Below are 20,029 nucleotides of genomic sequence, written 5' to 3' on the forward strand. Positions count from 1 at the left end.
CCGCCACGTTGGTCCACAGGCCGTGCCGCCATGTTGGTCCGCAGGCCGTGCCAGGCGCTGTCGTCCTGGTGCTGTTGCCTCGGCGTGCCTGTTCCACGGAGGCAGCCCAAGGAACCCCCACACAGCCCTAGGGAACCTGGAACAGCCCCTCTCTGCCCCTTCTCTGACTGCTGGAGCCGTGCCCTGCAGCCGCTGCCCAGCGTGACCACGCTCAGGCACCTTCAGGCCTCTGCTCTGCGCGAGCTGGCTGGGTGTGGGGGACGGGGCTGCCTGGTTGAGGACAAGTGGAGAGAACTGGGGACAGGATGGGAAAGAGGTGGATAAGGTCTGTCACCACACTCGGGAATCAAACTCCTTCACACCACTGTAGCAGTAAGAAAAAGGCATTCTTTATTGCGGCGCCGGATGCGTGGGGGATCCTTCCACCTAGCGTGCACCTGTGTCTACAAATCCAAACGGAATATGTTCAGTAACTTCACACGGAATCAGCAGCAATTCCCAGAATATTGATACATAGTCATGAGTTTTGCTCCATCCTCCAGGCCTGCCTTTGTTCTACCATCCCTCTTAATCCCCCCACATATGCCTGGCTAACTTTTAACAGACAGAATAATAACTTTTCCTGACAATCCCAAAACTACGAGTTCTCCCTAAGGGTTAAGACATTACATAGCAAGTCCAGCCTATGTGACTGCAGTGACATAGGTAGCGCAAACTGCCTAATATTTCTGTCATTTTCAAAAATCATGCTGTTCTCCAATTACATTGCTGAATCATCCTATGTCATGTAACATTTCCCTCCCTTTGAGACTTATTTCTGCTCATTTTTAAGAATTCTCCTCTACTTAGAACTAATCTCTGTGATCGGTAAAACAAAAGGTATCATTAGCACTACTTCTAAAATGCCTTTAATAGATTCTGTGTTCTGATATGATTTTGTATAATTTATTAACAATGAGAGAGTGTTAACTCTCAAGGTCCTGTTTCTTTAGAAATCCATTGTTTCTGTTCTGGAGACGGTGCTTCCTTGACTCTCGGATAATGAATCCAAGAATCAATACCTTCAAATTTAAGGGCTGTAGGTGTTCCTAGAAGCACCTGATATGGTTCTTTCCATTCTTGTAGAAGAGGTTCTGAGTCACAAGTTTTCAGGTACACGTGATCTCCTGGTTGAAAGCGGTGAACTGGGGAATCTAAAGAAAGAGCCTGTGTGACGGTTACCTATCTTTTTAAAGCTTTTGGAGTTCTTCTGAGGGATATCAACTACAATTTCATTTCATTATGCCCAGCCTGACGCTGTCTGCTCAGCACACTCAGGGCGCTACGCATCGGAAGGACACCGTGGGTTTGTGCTCTTCTTCCAGTTTTATTCAGAAGTTTGGTTTGCCTTCTGAGAAAGAGGCAGCGCTGCCCGGCTTAGCAGCGCCAGCAGCAGAGCACTTGCGGGGTGCGTCCTGATATTTGCTGCACGCTTTGGGAGCTCAGGATGAGGATGGTCTGAGTTGCCAGGGAAAAGACGGAGATTTCACTGTCATTCTTCAAGGTGTGAAGGGCTGCGACAGAGAGACACAGAGCTGAGATGAACCCCTGCGTCTGCAGAGACCCCCAGGCATCCCCTCCAGACCGTGCTCTCTACTCACCCCTGCAGATCTCCGACACCTTCTCCCGGCTTTGGTCCCTCAGGGTGCGAGCGGCAAGCCCTAGGCACAGAACTTCGTCAGAGCTCCCGCTCCCCAGCGTGCTCCCCGCAGCACAGTCCCCAGCCCTGCCAGCTGGGCTGCATGGCCTCCTCCCTCTCGTCAGGGCTGACCCCAGGGAAGACCACTACCCAAGGGGGCCTGGAGCGAGCAAGGCAGCCACCAAGCCCACCTGCGTGGGCAGGGCTGGGAGAGGGAGGCCAAGGGGCTGCACGGGGCCGCCGGGGCTCTGGCAGACACAGGGCTGCTCCTTGCTGCCAGTGCAGCAGCAGGGACTGGGGCCAGGCTGCCAAAAGAGGCACCCCGGGGGCAGTGGCTCACCCAAGAACCTGACGGCCGTCTCCCGCAAGCTGGCCTGAGTGTCTTTCAGGTACGGCAGGCTCTGACGACAGTAGTCTTCAGCCCTGCTCCTGTCCCGCGCCAGCTGCAGAGAGCGCAAGGGTACGGGCATGTCACGGCCCCTCCCCACTCGGCCACAGCAGTGCCTCCTCCCGCCCCCCCAAGCATTGCTGAGACCCCTCCATCCCGCGTTTTGCAGGGAGGGGAGAGGAGCCCGGAGAAGAGCCCCTGGGGCCTCTGCTCTTCAGGACAGGGATCAAGGATGTGGCTGCAGGCTGTGGACTCCGGGCTGGAGCCAGGCAGGCGACGCACAGCTGCAGAGCCCGCAGCCCAGACGCGGGGGGCAGCCCTCGTGCAGCCTGGGCCCAGGGGCTTGGGGGTTGTGCTCACCAAGCACTCTCCAATCCTCCACGTCTGCTGGGTCTGCAGCAGCTGTCTGAGCTCCTGCCACTTGAGCAGCTCTGCTGCAGCAAGGAGGGCTTCCCTGGAGACCTGCAGAGCAGCAGAAGCTGCGAGATGGCACCACGGCCTGGGGAAGGAGACCTGCTGTCCCCCTCCCCTTGGCTTTGTTCCTGGGCTGATCCCGCCCTTAGGAAGCTGGGCCGTGCCCTGGCTCAAACACCTGGGGATCTCATCTCTGCGTAGCTTGGAAATCTGTACCTTGGCCACGCTCTGCACTTGGTCACGCATGTGAAAGAAGAGTGGGAGCAGGCCCATTCGTGCTGTCGTCTTCATCTGTCTCCTGTTCTTCCTCAGCACAATCTGCATGAGCTTTCCAAAGAGGCTGATGGAGAGCTCTCTCAGCGGCATGAACTCCTGGGAGGGAGAAGCACAGTAGCACTTCAGCAACACGAGCGCTCTGCCCACGGTGAGGAGAAGCGTTAGCATGGCTGATGTGAGGGGAGATGCTTTGGGCTCGGCTTCTGCACGCTGGAATTGTGCGCCAAACCTGCAGCTGCGGCTGAATGGCCCCTGGCCCGTGAAAGGCCTCTCAAGAGAGTTCCCTCAGGCAGCGGCTGTGCCTCCAAGTGCTCCCCCCAGCCACCCAGCGTTCCCCAGCAGCTGCACCAGCCATGCTAGGGAAGAGCTCCCCGCAGCCGGGCTCAGGAGGAGGTCCTGGGCAATACCTCCACGGCATGCACCGCTGGCTCAGCCTCAGCCCCTTTGCCGCGGTGTCTGCGGACAACATGTGGTGTCCTGCCCGGCAGCGCAGCTCGGGGAGCCCTGGGGGCTCTGGGGGCAGCTGTGAGGGAGAAGCTGGGCTGGGCTGCAGAACCCAGAAGCCATCCCACAAGAGCCGGGGGCAGAAAGGAGAAGGAGACCCTGCTTGGAGTGCTGCCCGCAGGGCTGGGCTGCAGGGCAGCTGTCATTGCCCCGTGCCCCTCTCTGGGGCTCAGGCTCCCGCATCAGCCTTACGTGGTCAAAGAGGGGCAGGAGCTTCTCCGCCAGCTGCAAAGCGATGCGGCTGGCCTCCTCCTTCTTCAGCTGACCCATCACATTTTGGAAGACCACCAGGGCCTTCCTCTTGATATCTTCATAGGCATCCTGCAGAACCTCCAGCATGTCTGGCAGGATGACCTGAATTCTTCTTGCCTGTGTGAAAAAGAGAGTCAGCATTCCTGTGACAAGGTCCGTGCCTGGAAAGTTCCCCAGGCTGCCACCAGGCCCCACCGCGGCAGGGAGGGCCTTTGGAGCAGTCACCCCACCGCCTGACTGCCAGCCAAGGCCAACCACCGCCTCACCCCCTGCCCCAGCCCCCGGCTGCCAACATGGCTCCCCTTGATGACGCCCTGCTCACCATGTCAGCTCTCTCCGACAATGTGATGACGCCTGTGAGCACCAGTGAGATCATCTCCAGGCTGGAATGCCTCAGAAACCTCCAGGCTTTGTGCATTGTCTGCAAGTCCTGGCCTTCCAAGTCATCGGAGGCCAGCAGCTGAAAGAACCCCAGCAGAAAGTCAGCGGCCGGCAGAGCCGCTGAGGCTCCCCACAGCGTGCAGCTCCTGGTTCCCAGCGTCAGCTGAGGACAAAGGGCACCAAGGCTTTTTCTGGTAACTCACAGCCAAGCAAAGGAGGCAGGTTTGCTCTGAGGAAGTGTCAAAGAGGCTGTTCTGGGCGTGCTGGAGTTGGAGGAACAGCTCCTTCAAGATGTTATCCAGCGTCTGGGGTGTGGAGAACATGAGCTCCCACATGGCCCGGGCAGTGCTGCAAGCCAGAGCGCTCTGTCAGCCGGGCTGCCTCGGCCACAGCAGCACGGCCTGGGACAGCCGGGCGGGACGCAGACCCTGCCCCTGGGTTGGGACGCCCCGGGCAGCAGGAGAGGGCTGAGGTGCTGGTGTTCCCGGTGGGGCTGTCAGCCAGAGAGTCCCCGGGCCCCTCTCCCCACAGGGAACAAGCCCTCAGGGGGCTTGTCAGGGCCAGCACCTGTCTCCTCGCATCTCCAGCATGGTCCTGACTGCCTCCCCAGGGTCCCTGTTAGCCATCAGGAGGAGCAGCGACTCCACGCTCTGCCGGGCTGGTGCCGTGCTGATGCCTGTCAGGTTTCTGTGGATGCAGCTCAGGATCTTTGGCACCTGGAGGGGACGCAGGTGAGGATGGTGCTGCCACTGGGCTGCAGCCATTTCCTCAGCTGCCCTTCCCATCCCTCTCTGCTGCCTTCAGGTGCCTTCTGGTGCCTGAGACAGCTGGGTTTGGGAGGGAGGGAGGGAGGGAGCAAGAAGGCCTGACAGGGCTCAAGGGCAGGGCAATCCAGCCAGCGGCCACTTACATCCGTCAGCCAGAAGTCAGGGTCTCCCGTAACCACATCCATCATGCTGCCGGCCAGCTCCCTGTCAAAGGTGCTGTAGTCTCTCATGGCCTCAATGATTGTGAGGACGATGTCTGCCCTCTCTTCGGGCTGGAGGTATTTTCCAAAGGCCTATGGGCGGGAGGCAGGGAGTGAAGACGTGCCACCTCCAGTCTGGGTGCCTTTTCTCACACGAGTGCCGTGCTGATGCCACGGAGAAGTGTTCCAGCAAGGGGGAAGCTCACTACCTTGGTAATGTGCCTGGCGTCGGGCGAAGAGCGCAAGGAGGTGATCTCAGCTTCCCAGTCCCCTTGGAGCTGTGCACGATCCTCTGGCAGTGTCGTGCCTAAAGAGCAGGGCAAAGGCAGAAGAGTCGGCAAGACACAGCAGCTTAGGCAGCAAGCTTCACAAATCCGGAAAAGAGCTTGGAACTAGGAATGGCTGAGGAGACAGGTTATGATCCACAGTCGCGGAGGAGGTGCTGGATAGCGGTGTAAACTGAAGGTTGACCTGCCTCCAGTGTACCTATGCGAAGGCTCCTGGCCTGGGAAACTCCAAGGACCTAGAGCTCTGCAGGCAGTCCCACAGTTAAAGCATGGTTGGAATAATGGTGCCATGACAGGAGGGGCGGCTCGCGTGGCGGGCGCGTTGCGAGGCAGGGCTGTGAGCTCTTCAGGAGAGACGGGGAAGACGTGGATTGGGGCTGCCTCCTGGCTGAAGGAGCAGCTCAGCTCCACGGGACGATGAGCAGTGTGGGGGAGAGCGTGTGGGTCGGGAGCAGAGGAGAGGCAGTGCTGGTGACGTGGTGGTGCCTCCAGCAAGCGCAAGAGCAGTCCGTGGCAATGGCCAGGAAGAGAAGCAGACGTCTCGGGTGATGTCAGTGTGCGCAGGGATGCTGCTGCCACAGCTTCTCTTACATTGTTGCTGACGCTTGAACACGAGGAGGGAACAAAGAGCCTCCAAAGCGAGACGGCTGGTCTTTCCTTCCTGGCAGGAAAGCAGGAGGAGGTGTCCCAGCAGCTGTCCGAGGACTGGGATCTGGATGTCTCCGTAGGAGGCACATCTGTCCTCATCTTGAGCAGCCTGGGCAAGGGAGGCAGAAGAGCAGAATTGCTGAGGTCAGAGCCCGGAAGCCAAGAGTGTGCTCAGAGCTGGGTGCAGGCGCGTCAGAGCTTTGCAGGGCCCCACGGGCCCCAGCTCCCAAAGCAGCTAGCTGGGCGGCAGCCCCACGCAGGGAGAGCTGCCGGGCCTGCGCTTGCACCAAGCTCCTTGGGCGTTCTCGTGCGACACTGGCCCGGGGGCAGAGCTGGCTCCTGGCAGAGAGGGGGCTGGGGAGAGAAGCCCGTGGGGAAGGGAGGGAGCAAGACCCCCGCTTCAGCGCAGAGGAGGCGGAGCGCCAAAACCTGTGCCCAGGCTTGCCTTGCGGGCACCTGGGAGCTGCAGGCTGCACCGCTGTGCGGGCACGGAAGATGGTGTGACTGGCAGGTGCCTGGTCCTTACCTCCAGTGAGGAACAGTTGGCCAGCAAATGGCCCAGCTTCCTAATCCTCTCCACGGCCCTCTCCCGCACCTCTGGTCTCTCGCAGTCCGTGAAGAACAGGAGCATCTGGGGCGAGAGGAGAGAAGCTGCTGGTGAGCCCTGGCAGCAGACACCCCCTCCAGCACAAGCAGCGCGGCTCAGCTCCTGAGCTGGACTCGCACAGTCCATGGCGGCTTCCTCTGCTCTCGAGCAAAGGTGCGGACCGTCCACTCAAGAGTGGCCAATCCCTTCCCTGCAGGGTGAGGAACAGCCCCGCTCTTTGCACGTGCCAGACCTGAAAGATACTCTGCAGCTCCTCGCTGACTCTGGAGGCGGGAGCGCTGAGCACCAATGCCTCCAGCATCTTGTCCATGGCACGCAGGTTCTGCAAGGAAGACAAAGAGCTGTGGCCATGATTGTGCTGTCCCTCCCACTGCCAGAGCCAAGGGAGGACTCCTGCGCTGAGTTGCGGTGCCCGGGAGAGACCCCGGGACAGACAACCTGTTGCAGGCAGAGCAGCCTGCGCCACTGGACGTGGCCAGGCCCAGGGGAAGGGGACGAAGGGCTGAGGGTGGGAAAGCAAAGCCGAGAGGCTGGCCTGCCTTGGATCTCTGGTGATATGGCAGCACAGGGTGGCCAGGGAGCAGCCCCGAGGGACTGGGGGCTCCTGGAGCTCACTCAGCACTTGCCTTGAAGTAGAGGCGTGTTTCCAGGCTGTGCATTTCCTCTGCTGGAGGAAGCCAGAAGACAGTGGAGAAGCAGGCTTGTAGGAGGCCTGTCTCTTTGCCGTCCAGCACCGACTCCACTGAGCTGCAAAGAGGGAGAGGGGCCAGTGGGACACTGGTGCTGGGAGCGGAGCCTGGAGGCCTCGTGCAGGTGAACACGGAGCTGTGGGACAGGGTCCCCAGGAGGGATGGGCAGGTACCTCAATGCGGCGATGGCACGCATGGCTTTCTGCCGCACCGCCGTTTGCATTTTGTCCCTGGGCTCCTCTGTCAGCAGCACCTGCAGAGCACAAGTGGGATGGGCCCTGGCAGCTGGCAGCACCCAGTGCCAGCAGACCCTCGCCCTGCGCAGGCGCTGTCCCCACAGGGTGCCTGTGCCGGCAAAGCCCTTCCGCAGAGCCGTGGGGTTTCCCCTTACCCAGATGTTCTCTGGCAGCTGGTATGTGTGGCAGAAGAAATCCAGGCCCTGGAACAAGTCATGCTGCTTGGCGGTTCTGCACAGAACGCAGATGCAGTTCAGGAACACCATCTGCTGGCCCTCCTCCTGGCAGCCGGGGGACAGAGAGAGAAACGGGGAGCGTGAGGCAGGGGACAGGCGGCCAGCGGGACCGGAGCACCGGGGGCGCAGTGCCGTGTGGGAGAGCTGGGAGAAGCAGCTCTGCCCAGCCAGCACAGCTCCAGCAGCCCGGCAGCAGAGCCCCTGTCAGCAGAGGCGGGCAGAGCCTCAGGTAAAATGGGCACGGTTACCTGCTGGGGGCTGGTGACAAAGGCGTGGATGAAGTCCACAGTTTCCTGTTCCACTGCGTAGACAGGCAACCAGCTGTCATCTAAGGAAGGAGGAGAGCAGGGAGGGTGTGGAGAAGGGCCGGTGGCAGGAGAGAGCAGAGGAAGGAAATCTGCCCTGTGTGCAGCCGCCTGCCCACTCCCCTGGCCCAGTGTTCCCGTGCGTGCCAGGGCTGGAGGGTGCCCGGCAGCCGGGCTGCCATGCTGGAGCACAGCGTGGCGGGGAAAGCCCCCAGTGCCATCGGCTGAGGACATCCCTTGCAGGTGGGCAGGAAAGGTCCCCGTCCCACAGCATGGCTGCCTCCTGCCAGCCCAGCTGCCTCCGGCTGCCTGTGCCCAGAGCAGGAGCTGGGTCCCCTCTGCTCTCTCCCTCTTTGGGAGAGGCTGTGCTGGGGCCAGCTGCCAGCCCTGAGCATCCCTGTCATTCACGCAGAATCATGCCCCCCGCCCGCGGGATCCCCGCTGCCCATGTGCGTGGATACGTGATGGTGGTGTCGAGCAGGGTGCGCTCGCTGGCCCCAGCCCTGCCCCGACCAAGAGGGGCCCCTCACTCACCGATCTCCAGTGGCTCAACCGTGGACACCTCGTCAGGCTGCCCCAGGGAGCCGCACTCTTGGGAAGTCCAGTCTTCCTGCCAGGACTCCGTGGGGCAGCTGGGAATGCTCTCTGCCATCCTGCGGGATGGAGGAAAGGGCTAGGAGGGAGGTTGTGGGGGAAGGATTGGCGAGAGGCCTCAGCTGCGCTTGCGGGCTCCTCGCTAGCTCCACGGGCTCCTGGCCTGTCCTGTCGCTGTCCTGCCGGACACTGAGGGCCGGGGGGCACAGCCGTGCTGACCGTATGCAGTGGGGTGGGGTGTCAGAATGGGGAGGTCACAAAGGGTCTCACTGTGACACGCTGCCCGGGCCGGGAGGGGCAGTGTTCTATGGGCTGCAGTGGGCCGGCTCAGCCCTCGGGCACCTGGGTGCTCTCAGGGTGCCCCCAGTCCACCGTTTTCCCTCACATCCCCTAGGACCTCCCTGTTGCCCTCCGCGGCGTCCCAGAGCCCCATGTTCAGACACGAACAGGGGCGGCGTGCCCCCACAACATCCCTTTGCTTTTGGCGCACTGCAGAGCCCTGCCTCTCCCCCTCGACGACATTAAAGCTGGAAGATTCACTGCAGCCTGGTTTTTGTCGCTTCACTCTTCTCTCCCCCTCGCCAAAGAGGAAGAGCTCCTGCAGAAAAGGGGAAAAGGAAAATGAAACGTCTTCCACTGAGTTTGCCCTTTGAGGACTGGGAAGCTCCCAGACATGGAGATTCCGGTCTCACTGGCTTGCTTCTCCGTCTGGCTTGTGATCGTGATGGAGACCAGCCTCTTACAGTCAGAGCCTTTCCCTGGCTCTGAACATCTCTTCCAGCACGGGCCCACCCAGGACCCCTCCTGGGGCCTTCGTTGCAGCCCAGAGCCCTGGCGCTGCCCCGGGGGTGGCTGTGTGGTAGCGCCGGGGCGGAGGAGGCCTGGGCCGGTGTGGCAGGGTGGCTGCGGCCTCAGTGGGGGCTTTGGGCTGAAGGGGGGAGGACGGACCCAGCAGGATACGGCTCTAAGGGCCGCACTGCTGGGCACGCTGGCAGCTGTAGCCTTGCATTCCAGCCCTTCCTGGCAGCCCCCTGGGTCGGAAGGGGAAGCTGGGAGCTGTCCTCTTCTGACAGAGCCCCGCTGTGCCGCCACGTTGGTCCACAGGCCGTGCCGCCATGTTGGTCCGCAGGCCGTGCCAGGCGCTGTCGTCCTGGTGCTGTTGCCTCGGCGTGCCTGTTCCACGGAGGCAGCCCAAGGAACACCCACACAGCCCTAGGGAACCTGGAACAGCCCCTCTCTGCCCCTTCTCTGACTGCTGGAGCCGTGCCCTGCAGCCGCTGCCCAGCGTGACCACGCTCAGGCACCTTCAGGCCTCTGCTCTGCGCGAGCTGGCTGGGTGTGGGGGACGGGGCTGCCTGGTTGAGGACAAGTGGAGAGAACTGGGGACAGGATGGGAAAGAGGTGGATAAGGTCTGTCACCACACTCGGGAATCAAACTCCTTCACACCACTGTAGCAGTAAGAAAAAGGCATTCTTTATTGCGGCGCCGGATGCGTGGGGGATCCTTCCACCTAGCGTGCACCTGTGTCTACAAATCCAAACGGAATATGTTCAGTAACTTCACACGGAATCAGCAGCAATTCCCAGAATATTGATACATAGTCATGAGTTTTGCTCCATCCTCCAGGCCTGCCTTTGTTCTACCATCCCTCTTAATCCCCCCACATATGCCTGGCTAACTTTTAACAGACAGAATAATAACTTTTCCTGACAATCCCAAAACTACGAGTTCTCCCTAAGGGTTAAGACATTACATAGCAAGTCCAGCCTATGTGACTGCAGTGACATAGGTAGCGCAAACTGCCTAATATTTCTGTCATTTTCAAAAATCATGCTGTTCTCCAATTACATTGCTGAATCATCCTATGTCATGTAACATTTCCCTCCCTTTGAGACTTATTTCTGCTCATTTTTAAGAATTCTCCTCTACTTAGAACTAATCTCTGTGATCGGTAAAACAAAAGGTATCATTAGCACTGCTTCTAAAATGCCTTTAATAGATTGTGTGTTCTGATATGATTTTGTATAATTTATTAACAATGAGAGCGTGTTAACTCTCAAGGTCCTGTTTCTTTAGAAATCCATTGTTTCTGTTCTGGAGACGGTGCTTCCTTGACTCTCGGATAATGAATCCAAGAATCAATACCTTCAAATTTAAGGGCTGTAGGTGTTCCTAGAAGCACCTGATATGGTTCTTTCCATTCTTGTAGAAGAGGTTCTGAGTCACAAGTTTTCAGGTACACGTGATCTCCTGGTTGAAAGCGGTGAACTGGGGAATCTAAAGAAAGAGCCTGTGTGACGGTTACCTATCTTTTTAAAGCTTTTGGAGTTCTTCTGAGGGATATCAACTACAATTTCATTTCATTATGCCCAGCCTGACGCTGTCTGCTCAGCACGCTCAGGGCGCTACGCATCGGAAGGACACCGTGGGTTTGTGCTCTTCTTCCAGTTTTATTCAGAAGTTTGGTTTGCCTTCTGAGAAAGAGGCAGCGCTGCCCGGCTTAGCAGCGCCAGCAGCAGAGCACTTGCGGGGTGCGTCCTGATATTTGCTGCACGCTTTGGGAGCTCAGGATGAGGATGGTCTGAGTTGCCAGGGAAAAGACGGAGATTTCACTGTCATTCTTCAAGGTGTGAAGGGCTGCGACAGAGAGACACAGAGCTGAGATGAACCCCTGCGTCTGCAGAGACCCCCAGGCATCCCCTCCAGACCGTGCTCTCTACTCACCCCTGCAGATCTCCGACACCTTCTCCCGGCTTTGGTCCCTCAGGGTGCGAGCGGCAAGCCCTAGGCACAGAACTTCGTCAGAGCTCCCGCTCCCCAGCGTGCTCCCCGCAGCACAGTCCCCAGCCCTGCCAGCTGGGCTGCATGGCCTCCTCCCTCTCGTCAGGGCTGACCCCAGGGAAGACCACTACCCAAGGGGGCCTGGAGCGAGCAAGGCAGCCACCAAGCCCACCTGCGTGGGCAGGGCTGGGAGAGGGAGGCCAAGGGGCTGCACGGGGCCGCCGGGGCTCTGGCAGACACAGGGCTGCTCCTTGCTGCCAGTGCAGCAGCAGGGACTGGGGCCAGGCTGCCAAAAGAGGCACCCCGGGGGCAGTGGCTCACCCAAGAACCTGACGGCCGTCTCCCGCAAGCTGGCCTGAGTGTCTTTCAGGTACGGCAGGCTCTGACGACAGTAGTCTTCAGCCCTGCTCCTGTCCCGCGCCAGCTGCAGAGAGCGCAAGGGTACGGGCATGTCACGGCCCCTCCCCACTCGGCCACAGCAGTGCCTCCTCCCGCCCCCCCAAGCATTGCTGAGACCCCTCCATCCCGCGTTTTGCAGGGAGGGGAGAGGAGCCCGGAGAAGAGCCCCTGGGGCCTCTGCTCTTCAGGACAGGGATCAAGGATGTGGCTGCAGGCTGTGGACTCCGGGCTGGAGCCAGGCAGGCGACGCACAGCTGCAGAGCCCGCAGCCCAGACGCGGGGGGCAGCCCTCGTGCAGCCTGGGCCCAGGGGCTTGGGGGTTGTGCTCACCAAGCACTCTCCAATCCTCCACGTCTGCTGGGTCTGCAGCAGCTGTCTGAGCTCCTGCCACTTGAGCAGCTCTGCTGCAGCAAGGAGGGCTTCCCTGGAGACCTGCAGAGCAGCAGAAGCTGCGAGATGGCACCACGGCCTGGGGAAGGAGACCTGCTGTCCCCCTCCCCTTGGCTTTGTTCCTGGGCTGATCCCGCCCTTAGGAAGCTGGGCCGTGCCCTGGCTCAAACACCTGGGGATCTCATCTCTGCGTAGCTTGGAAATCTGTACCTTGGCCACGCTCTGCACTTGGTCACGCATGTGAAAGAAGAGTGGGAGCAGGCCCATTCGTGCTGTCGTCTTCATCTGTCTCCTGTTCTTCCTCAGCACAATCTGCATGAGCTTTCCAAAGAGGCTGATGGAGAGCTCTCTCAGCGGCATGAACTCCTGGGAGGGAGAAGCACAGTAGCACTTCAGCAACACGAGCGCTCTGCCCACGGTGAGGAGAAGCGTTAGCATGGCTGATGTGAGGGGAGATGCTTTGGGCTCGGCTTCTGCACGCTGGAATTGTGCGCCAAACCTGCAGCTGCGGCTGAATGGCCCCTGGCCCGTGAAAGGCCTCTCAAGAGAGTTCCCTCAGGCAGCGGCTGTGCCTCCAAGTGCTCCCCCCAGCCACCCAGCGTTCCCCAGCAGCTGCACCAGCCATGCTAGGGAAGAGCTCCCCGCAGCCGGGCTCAGGAGGAGGTCCTGGGCAATACCTCCACGGCATGCACCGCTGGCTCAGCCTCAGCCCCTTTGCCGCGGTGTCTGCGGACAACATGTGGTGTCCTGCCCGGCAGCGCAGCTCGGGGAGCCGTGGGGGCTCTGGGGGCAGCTGTGAGGGAGAAGCTGGGCTGGGCTGCAGAACCCAGAAGCCATCCCACAAGAGCCGGGGGCAGAAAGGAGAAGGAGACCCTGCTTGGAGTGCTGCCCGCAGGGCTGGGCTGCAGGGCAGCTGTCATTGCCCCGTGCCCCTCTCTGGGGCTCAGGCTCCCGCATCAGCCTTACGTGGTCAAAGAGGGGCAGGAGCTTCTCCGCCAGCTGCAAAGCGATGCGGCTGGCCTCCTCCTTCTTCAGCTGACCCATCACATTTTGGAAGACCACCAGGGCCTTCCTCTTGATATCTTCATAGGCATCCTGCAGAACCTCCAGCATGTCTGGCAGGATGACCTGAATTCTTCTTGCCTGTGTGAAAAAGAGAGTCAGCATTCCTGTGACAAGGTCCGTGCCTGGAAAGTTCCCCAGGCTGCCACCAGGCCCCACCGCGGCAGGGAGGGCCTTTGGAGCAGTCACCCCACCGCCTGACTGCCAGCCAAGGCCAACCACCGCCTCACCCCCTGCCCCAGCCCCCGGCTGCCAACATGGCTCCCCTTGATGACGCCCTGCTCACCATGTCAGCTCTCTCCGACAATGTGATGACGCCTGTGAGCACCAGTGAGATCATCTCCAGGCTGGAATGCCTCAGAAACCTCCAGGCTTTGTGCATTGTCTGCAAGTCCTGGCCTTCCAAGTCATCGGAGGCCAGCAGCTGAAAGAACCCCAGCAGAAAGTCAGCGGCCGGCAGAGCCGCTGAGGCTCCCCACAGCGTGCAGCTCCTGGTTCCCAGCGTCAGCTGAGGACAAAGGGCACCAAGGCTTTTTCTGGTAACTCACAGCCAAGCAAAGGAGGCAGGTTTGCTCTGAGGAAGTGTCAAAGAGGCTGTTCTGGGCGTGCTGGAGTTGGAGGAACAGCTCCTTCAAGATGTTATCCAGCGTCTGGGGTGTGGAGAACATGAGCTCCCACATGGCCCGGGCAGTGCTGCAAGCCAGAGCGCTCTGTCAGCCGGGCTGCCTCGGCCACAGCAGCACGGCCTGGGACAGCCGGGCGGGACGCAGACCCTGCCCCTGGGTTGGGACGCCCTGGGCAGCAGGAGAGGGCTGAGGTGGTGGTGTTCCCGGTGGGGCTGTCAGCCAGAGAGTCCCCGGGCCCCTCTCCCCACAGGGAACAAGCCCTCAGGGGGCTTGTCAGGGCCAGCACCTGTCTCCTCGCATCTCCAGCATGGTCCTGACTGCCTCCCCAGGGTCCCTGTTAGCCATCAGGAGGAGCAGCGACTCCACGCTCTGCCGGGCTGGTGCCGTGCTGATGCCTGTCAGGTTTCTGTGGATGCAGCTCAGGATCTTTGGCACCTGGAGGGGACGCAGGTGAGGATGGTGCTGCCACTGGGCTGCAGCCATTTCCTCAGCTGCCCTTCCCATCCCTCTCTGCTGCCTTCAGGTGCCTTCTGGTGCCTGAGACAGCTGGGTTTGGGAGGGAGGGAGGGAGGGAGCAAGAAGGCCTGACAGGGCTCAAGGGCAGGGCAATCCAGCCAGCGGCCACTTACATCCGTCAGCCAGAAGTCAGGGTCTCCCGTAACCACATCCATCATGCTGCCGGCCAGCTCCCTGTCAAAGGTGCTGTAGTCTCTCATGGCCTCAATGATTGTGAGGACGATGTCTGCCCTCTCTTCGGGCTGGAGGTATTTTCCAAAGGCCTATGGGCGGGAGGCAGGGAGTGAAGACGTGCCACCTCCAGTCTGGGTGCCTTTTCTCACACGAGTGCCGTGCTGATGCCACGGAGAAGTGTTCCAGCAAGGGGGAAGCTCACTACCTTGGTAATGTGCCTGGCGTCGGGCGAAGAGCGCAAGGAGGTGATCTCAGCTTCCCAGTCCCCTTGGAGCTGTGCACGATCCTCTGGCAGTGTCGTGCCTAAAGAGCAGGGCAAAGGCAGAAGAGTCGGCAAGACACAGCAGCTTAGGCAGCAAGCTTCACAAATCCGGAAAAGAGCTTGGAACTAGGAATGGCTGAGGAGACAGGTTATGATCCACAGTCGCGGAGGAGGTGCTGGATAGCGGTGTAAACTGAAGGTTGACCTGCCTCCAGTGTACCTATGCGAAGGCTCCTGGCCTGGGAAACTCCAAGGACCTAGAGCTCTGCAGGCAGTCCCACAGTTAAAGCATGGTTGGAATAATGGTGCCATGACAGGAGGGGCGGCTCGCGTGGCGGGCGCGTTGCGAGGCAGGGCTGTGAGCTCTTCAGGAGAGACGGGGAAGACGTGGATTGGGGCTGCCTCCTGGCTGAAGGAGCAGCTCAGCTCCACGGGACGATGAGCAGTGTGGGGGAGAGCGTGTGGGTCGGGAGCAGAGGAGAGGCAGTGCTGGTGACGTGGTGGTGCCTCCAGCAAGCGCAAGAGCAGTCCGTGGCAATGGCCAGGAAGAGAAGCAGACGTCTCGGGTGATGTCAGTGTGCGCAGGGATGCTGCTGCCACAGCTTCTCTTACATTGTTGCTGACGCTTGAACACGAGGAGGGAACAAAGAGCCTCCAAAGCGAGACGGCTGGTCTTTCCTTCCTGGCAGGAAAGCAGGAGGAGGTGTCCCAGCAGCTGTCCGAGGACTGGGATCTGGATGTCTCCGTAGGAGGCACATCTGTCCTCATCTTGAGCAGCCTGGGCAAGGGAGGCAGAAGAGCAGAATTGCTGAGGTCAGAGCCCGGAAGCCAAGAGTGTGCTCAGAGCTGGGTGCAGGCGCGTCAGAGCTTTGCAGGGCCCCACGGGCCCCAGCTCCCAAAGCAGCTAGCTGGGCGGCAGCCCCACGCAGGGAGAGCTGCCGGGCCTGCGCTTGCACCAAGCTCCTTGGGCGTTCTCGTGCGACACTGGCCCGGGGGCAGAGCTGGCTCCTGGCAGAGAGGGGGCTGGGGAGAGAAGCCCGTGGGGAAGGGAGGGAGCAAGACCCCCGCTTCAGCGCAGAGGAGGCGGAGCGCCAAAACCTGTGCCCAGGCTTGCCTTGCGGGCACCTGGGAGCTGCAGGCTGCACCGCTGTGCGGGCACGGAAGATGGTGTGACTGGCAGGTGCCTGGTCCTTACCTCCAGTGAGGAACAGTTGGCCAGCAAATGGCCCAGCTTCCTAATCCTCTCCACGGCCCTCTCCCGCACCTCTGGTCTCTCGCAGTCCGTGAAGAACAGGAGCATCTGGGGCGAGAGGAGAGAAGCTGCTGGTGAGCCCTGGCAGCAGACACCCCCTCCAGCACAAGCAGCGCGGCTCAGCTCCTGAGCTGGACTCGCACAGTCCATGGCGGCTTCCTCTGCTCTCGAGCAAAGGTGCGGACCGTCCACTCAAGAGTGGCCAATCCCTTCCCTGCAGGGTGAGGAACAGCCCCGCTCTTTGCACGTGCCAGACCTGAAAGATACTCTGCAGCTCCTCGCTGACTCTGGAGGCGGGAGCGCTGAGCACCAATGCCTCCAGCATCTTGTCCATGGCACGCAGGTTCTGCAAGGAAGACAAAGAGCTGTGGCCATGATTGTGCTGTCCCTCCCACTGCCAGAGCCAAGGGAGGACTCCTGCGCTGAGTTGCGGTGCCCGGGAGAGACCCCGGGACAGACAACCTGTTGCAGGCAGAGCAGCCTGCGCCACTGGACGTGGCCAGGCCCAGGGGAAGGGGACGAAGGGCTGAGGGTGGGAAAGCAAAGCCGAGAGGCTGGCCTGCCTTGGATCTCTGGTGATATGGCAGCACAGGGTGGCCAGGGAGCAGCCCCGAGGGACTGGGGGCTCCTGGAGCTCACTCAGCACTTGCCTTGAAGTAGAGGCGTGTTTCCAGGCTGTGCATTTCCTCTGCTGGAGGAAGCCAGAAGACAGTGGAGAAGCAGGCTTGTAGGAGGCCTGTCTCTTTGCCGTCCAGCACCGACTCCACTGAGCTGCAAAGAGGGAGAGGGGCCAGTGGGACACTGGTGCTGGGAGCGGAGCCTGGAGGCCTCGTGCAGGTGAACACGGAGCTGTGGGACAGGGTCCCCAGGAGGGATGGGCAGGTACCTCAATGCGGCGATGGCACGCATGGCTTTCTGCCGCACCGCCGTTTGCATTTTGTCCCTGGGCTCCTCTGTCAGCAGCACCTGCAGAGCACAAGTGGGATGGGCCCTGGCAGCTGGCAGCACCCAGTGCCAGCAGACCCTCGCCCTGCGCAGGCGCTGTCCCCACAGGGTGCCTGTGCCGGCAAAGCCCTTCCGCAGAGCCGTGGGGTTTCCCCTTACCCAGATGTTCTCTGGCAGCTGGTATGTGTGGCAGAAGAAATCCAGGCCCTGGAACAAGTCATGCTGCTTGGCGGTTCTGCACAGAACGCAGATGCAGTTCAGGAACACCATCTGCTGGCCCTCCTCCTGGCAGCCGGGGGACAGAGAGAGAAACGGGGAGCGTGAGGCAGGGGACAGGCGGCCAGCGGGACCGGAGCACCGGGGGCGCAGTGCCGTGTGGGAGAGCTGGGAGAAGCATCTCTGCCCAGCCAGCACAGCTCCAGCAGCCCGGCAGCAGAGCCCCTGTCAGCAGAGGCTGGCAGAGCCGCAGGTGAAATGGGCACGGTTACCTGCTGGGGGCTGGTGACAAAGGCGTGGATGAAGTCCACAGTTTCCTGTTGCACTGCGTAGACAGGCAACCAGCTGTCATCTAAGGAAGGAGGAGAGCAGGGAGGGTGTGGAGAAGGGCCGGTGGCAGGAGAGAGCAGAGGAAGGAAATCTGCCCTGTGTGCAGCCGCCTGCCCACTCCCCTGGCCCAGTGTTCCCGTGCGTGCCAGGGCTGGAGGGTGCCCGGCAGCCGGGCTGCCATGCTGGAGCACAGCGTGGCGGGGAAAGCCCCCAGTGCCATCGGCTGAGGACATCCCTTGCAGGTGGGCAGGAAAGGTCCCCGTCCCACAGCATGGCTGCCTCCTGCCAGCCCAGCTGCCTCCGGCTGCCTGTGCCCAGAGCAGGAGCTGGGTCCCCTCTGCTCTCTCCCTCTTTGGGAGAGGCTGTGCTGGGGCCAGCTGCCAGCCCTGAGCATCCCTGTCATTCACGCAGAATCATGCCCCCCGCCCGCGGGATCCCCGCTGCCCATGTGCGTGGATACGTGATGGTGGTGTCGAGCAGGGTGCGCTCGCTGGCCCCAGCCCTGCCCCGACCAAGAGGGGCCCCTCACTCACCGATCTCCAGTGGCTCAACCGTGGACACCTCGTCAGGCTGCCCCAGGGAGCCGCACTCTTGGGAAGTCCAGTCTTCCTGCCAGGACTCCGTGGGGCAGCTGGGAATGCTCTCTGCCATCCTGCGGGATGGAGGAAAGGGCTAGGAGGGGGGTTGTGGGGGAAGGATTGGCGAGAGGCCTCAGCTGCGCTTGCGGGCTCCTCGCTAGCTCCACGGGCTCCTGGCCTGTCCTGTCGCTGTCCTGCCGGACACTGAGGGCTGGGGGGCACAGCCGTGCTGACCGTATGCAGTGGGGTGGGGTGTCAGAATGGGGAGGTCACAAAGGGTCTCACTGTGACACGCTGCCCGGGCCGGGAGGGGCAGTGTTCTATGGGCTGCAGTGGGCCGGCTCAGCCCTCGGGCACCTGGGTGCTCTCAGGGTGCCCCCAGTCCACCGTTTTCCCTCACATCCCCTAGGACCTCCCTGTTGCCCTCCGCGGCGTCCCAGAGCCCCATGTTCAGACACGAACAGGGGCGGCGTGCCCCCACAACATCCCTTTGCTTTTGGCGCACTGCAGAGCCCTGCCTCTCCCCCTCGACGACATTAAAGCTGGAAGATTCACTGCAGCCTGGTTTTTGTCGCTTCACTCTTCTCTCCCCCTCGCCAAAGAGGAAGAGCTCCTGCAGAAAAGGGGAAAAGGAAAATGAAACGTCTTCCACTGAGTTTGCCCTTTGAGGACTGGGAAGCTCCCAGACATGGAGATTCCGGTCTCACTGGCTTGCTTCTCCGTCTGGCTTGTGATCGTGATGGAGACCAGCCTCTTACAGTCAGAGCCTTTCCCTGGCTCTGAACATCTCTTCCAGCACGGGCCCACCCAGGACCCCTCCTGGGGCCTTCGTTGCAGCCCAGAGCCCTGGCGCTGCCCCGGGGGTGGCTGTGTGGTAGCGCCGGGGCGGAGGAGGCCTGGGCCGGTGTGGCAGGGTGGCTGCGGCCTCAGTGGGGGCTTTGGGCTGAAGGGGGGAGGACGGACCCAGCAGGATACGGCTCTAAGGGCCGCACTGCTGGGCACGCTGGCAGCTGTAGCCTTGCATTCCAGCCCTTCCTGGCAGCCCCCTGGGTCGGAAGGGGAAGCTGGGAGCGGTCCGCTTCTGACAGAGCCCCGCTGTGCCGCCACGTTGGTCCACAGGCCGTGCCGCCATGTTGGTCCGCAGGCCGTGCCAGGCGCTGTCGTCCTGGTGCTGTTGCCTCGGCGTGCCTGTTCCACGGAGGCAGCACAAGGAACCCCCACACAGCCCTAGGGAACCTGGAACAGCCCCTCTCTGCCCCTTCTCTGACTGCTGGAGCCGTGCCCTGCAGCCGCTGCCCAGCGTGACCACGCTCAGGCACCTTCAGGCCTCTGCTCTGCGCGAGCTGGCTGGGTGTGGGGGACGGGGCTGCCTGGTTGAGGACAAGTGGAGAGAACTGGGGACAGGATGGGAAAGAGGTGGATAAGGTCTGTCACCACACTCGGGAATCAAACTCCTTCACACCACTGTAGCAGTAAGAAACAGGCATTCTTTATTGCGGCGCCGGATGCGTGGGGGATCCTTCCACCTAGCGTGCACCTGTGTCTACAAATCCAAACGGAATATGTTCAGTAACTTCACACGGAATCAGCAGCAATTCCCAGAATATTGATACATAGTCATGAGTTTTGCTCCATCCTCCAGGCCTGCCTTTGTTCTACCATCCCTCTTAATCCCCCCACATATGCCTGGCTAACTTTTAACAGACAGAATAATAACTTTTCCTGACAATCCCAAAACTACGAGTTCTCCCTAAGGGTTAAGACATTACATAGCAAGTCCAGCCTATGTGACTGCAGTGACATAGGTAGCGCAAACTGCCTAATATTTCTGTCATTTTCAAAAATCATGCTGTTCTCCAATTACATTGCTGAATCATCCTATGTCATGTAACATTTCCCTCCCTTTGAGACTTATTTCTGCTCATTTTTAAGAATTCTCCTCTACTTAGAACTAATCTCTGTGATCGGTAAAACAAAAGGTATCATTAGCACTGCTTCTAAAATGCCTTTAATAGATTGTGTGTTCTGATATGAT

General features: G+C 60.6%; 3 protein-coding genes across 3 annotated transcripts; all 3 read right to left on the reverse strand.

Moving 5' to 3' along the window:
- Positions 1-1,416: 1,416 nt before the first annotated feature.
- Positions 1,417-8,520, reverse strand: LOC147601429 (maestro heat-like repeat-containing protein family member 7). Its single transcript, XM_086744660.1, has 19 exons — positions 8,403-8,520; positions 7,812-7,891; positions 7,483-7,608; positions 7,265-7,344; positions 7,029-7,149; positions 6,635-6,724; positions 6,322-6,426; positions 5,739-5,934; positions 5,070-5,167; positions 4,804-4,953; positions 4,461-4,609; positions 4,097-4,241; positions 3,835-3,972; positions 3,453-3,629; positions 2,697-2,852; positions 2,427-2,528; positions 2,019-2,121; positions 1,641-1,700; positions 1,417-1,553 (listed from the first exon to the last, which is right to left on the reverse strand). The coding sequence occupies exons 1-19, from the start codon at positions 8,518-8,520 to the stop codon at positions 1,417-1,419; spliced, it is 2,331 nt and encodes a 776-aa protein (XP_086600786.1).
- A 2,443-nt stretch (positions 8,521-10,963) lies between these two features.
- Positions 10,964-14,455, reverse strand: LOC147601430 (maestro heat-like repeat-containing protein family member 7). The gene is made up of 10 exons (XM_086744661.1): positions 14,351-14,455; positions 14,008-14,156; positions 13,644-13,788; positions 13,382-13,519; positions 13,000-13,176; positions 12,244-12,399; positions 11,974-12,075; positions 11,566-11,668; positions 11,188-11,247; positions 10,964-11,100 (listed from the first exon to the last, which is right to left on the reverse strand). Exons 1-10 carry the CDS (start codon positions 14,435-14,437, stop codon positions 10,964-10,966), a joined length of 1,254 nt encoding a protein of 417 aa, XP_086600787.1. The 5' UTR covers positions 14,438-14,455.
- Positions 14,456-14,556: 101 nt separating this feature from the next.
- Positions 14,557-18,067, reverse strand: LOC147601431 (maestro heat-like repeat-containing protein family member 7). The gene is made up of 9 exons (XM_086744662.1): positions 17,950-18,067; positions 17,359-17,438; positions 17,030-17,155; positions 16,812-16,891; positions 16,576-16,696; positions 16,182-16,271; positions 15,869-15,973; positions 15,286-15,451; positions 14,557-14,714 (listed from the first exon to the last, which is right to left on the reverse strand). The coding sequence occupies exons 1-9, from the start codon at positions 18,065-18,067 to the stop codon at positions 14,557-14,559; spliced, it is 1,044 nt and encodes a 347-aa protein (XP_086600788.1).
- Positions 18,068-20,029: the final 1,962 nt, after the last annotated feature.

Source organism: Chlamydotis macqueenii, chromosome 3 (genome assembly GCF_036417535.1).
Source record: "Chlamydotis macqueenii isolate bChlMac1 chromosome 3, bChlMac1.mat, whole genome shotgun sequence".
Taxonomy (NCBI): Eukaryota; Metazoa; Chordata; class Aves; order Otidiformes; family Otididae; genus Chlamydotis; species Chlamydotis macqueenii.

What these genes read in the sequence shown, in the direction of transcription:
- LOC147601429 (XM_086744660.1), bottom strand. Translation starts at nt 8,520, where the DNA reads ATGGCAGAGAGCATTCCCAGCTGCCCCACGGAGTCCTGGCAGGAAGAC. An exon ending in AGCTGCAGAGTATCTTTCAG is followed by an intron (nt 6,427 to 6,634) that starts GTCTGGCACGTG and finishes CTCTCGCCCCAG; the next exon opens with ATGCTCCTGTTCTTCACGGA. An exon ending in CTGGAGATGCGAGGAGACAG is followed by an intron (nt 4,242 to 4,460) that starts GTGCTGGCCCTG and finishes TCTGGCTTGCAG; the next exon opens with CACTGCCCGGGCCATGTGGG.
- LOC147601431 (XM_086744662.1), bottom strand. Translation starts at nt 18,067, where the DNA reads ATGGCAGAGAGCATTCCCAGCTGCCCCACGGAGTCCTGGCAGGAAGAC. An exon ending in AGCTGCCAGAGAACATCTGG is followed by an intron (nt 16,892 to 17,029) that starts GTAAGGGGAAAC and finishes TGTGCTCTGCAG; the next exon opens with GTGCTGCTGACAGAGGAGCC. An exon ending in AAACACGCCTCTACTTCAAG is followed by an intron (nt 16,272 to 16,575) that starts GCAAGTGCTGAG and finishes TCTTCCTTGCAG; the next exon opens with AACCTGCGTGCCATGGACAA.
- LOC147601430 (XM_086744661.1), bottom strand. Translation starts at nt 14,437, where the DNA reads ATGAGAGACTACAGCACCTTTGACAGGGAGCTGGCCGGCAGCATGATG. An exon ending in CTGACTTCTGGCTGACGGAT is followed by an intron (nt 14,157 to 14,350) that starts GTAAGTGGCCGC and finishes CGTCCCCTCCAG; the next exon opens with GTGCCAAAGATCCTGAGCTG. An exon ending in GACGGCCGTCAGGTTCTTGG is followed by an intron (nt 11,248 to 11,565) that starts GTGAGCCACTGC and finishes TTCTGTGCCTAG; the next exon opens with GGCTTGCCGCTCGCACCCTG.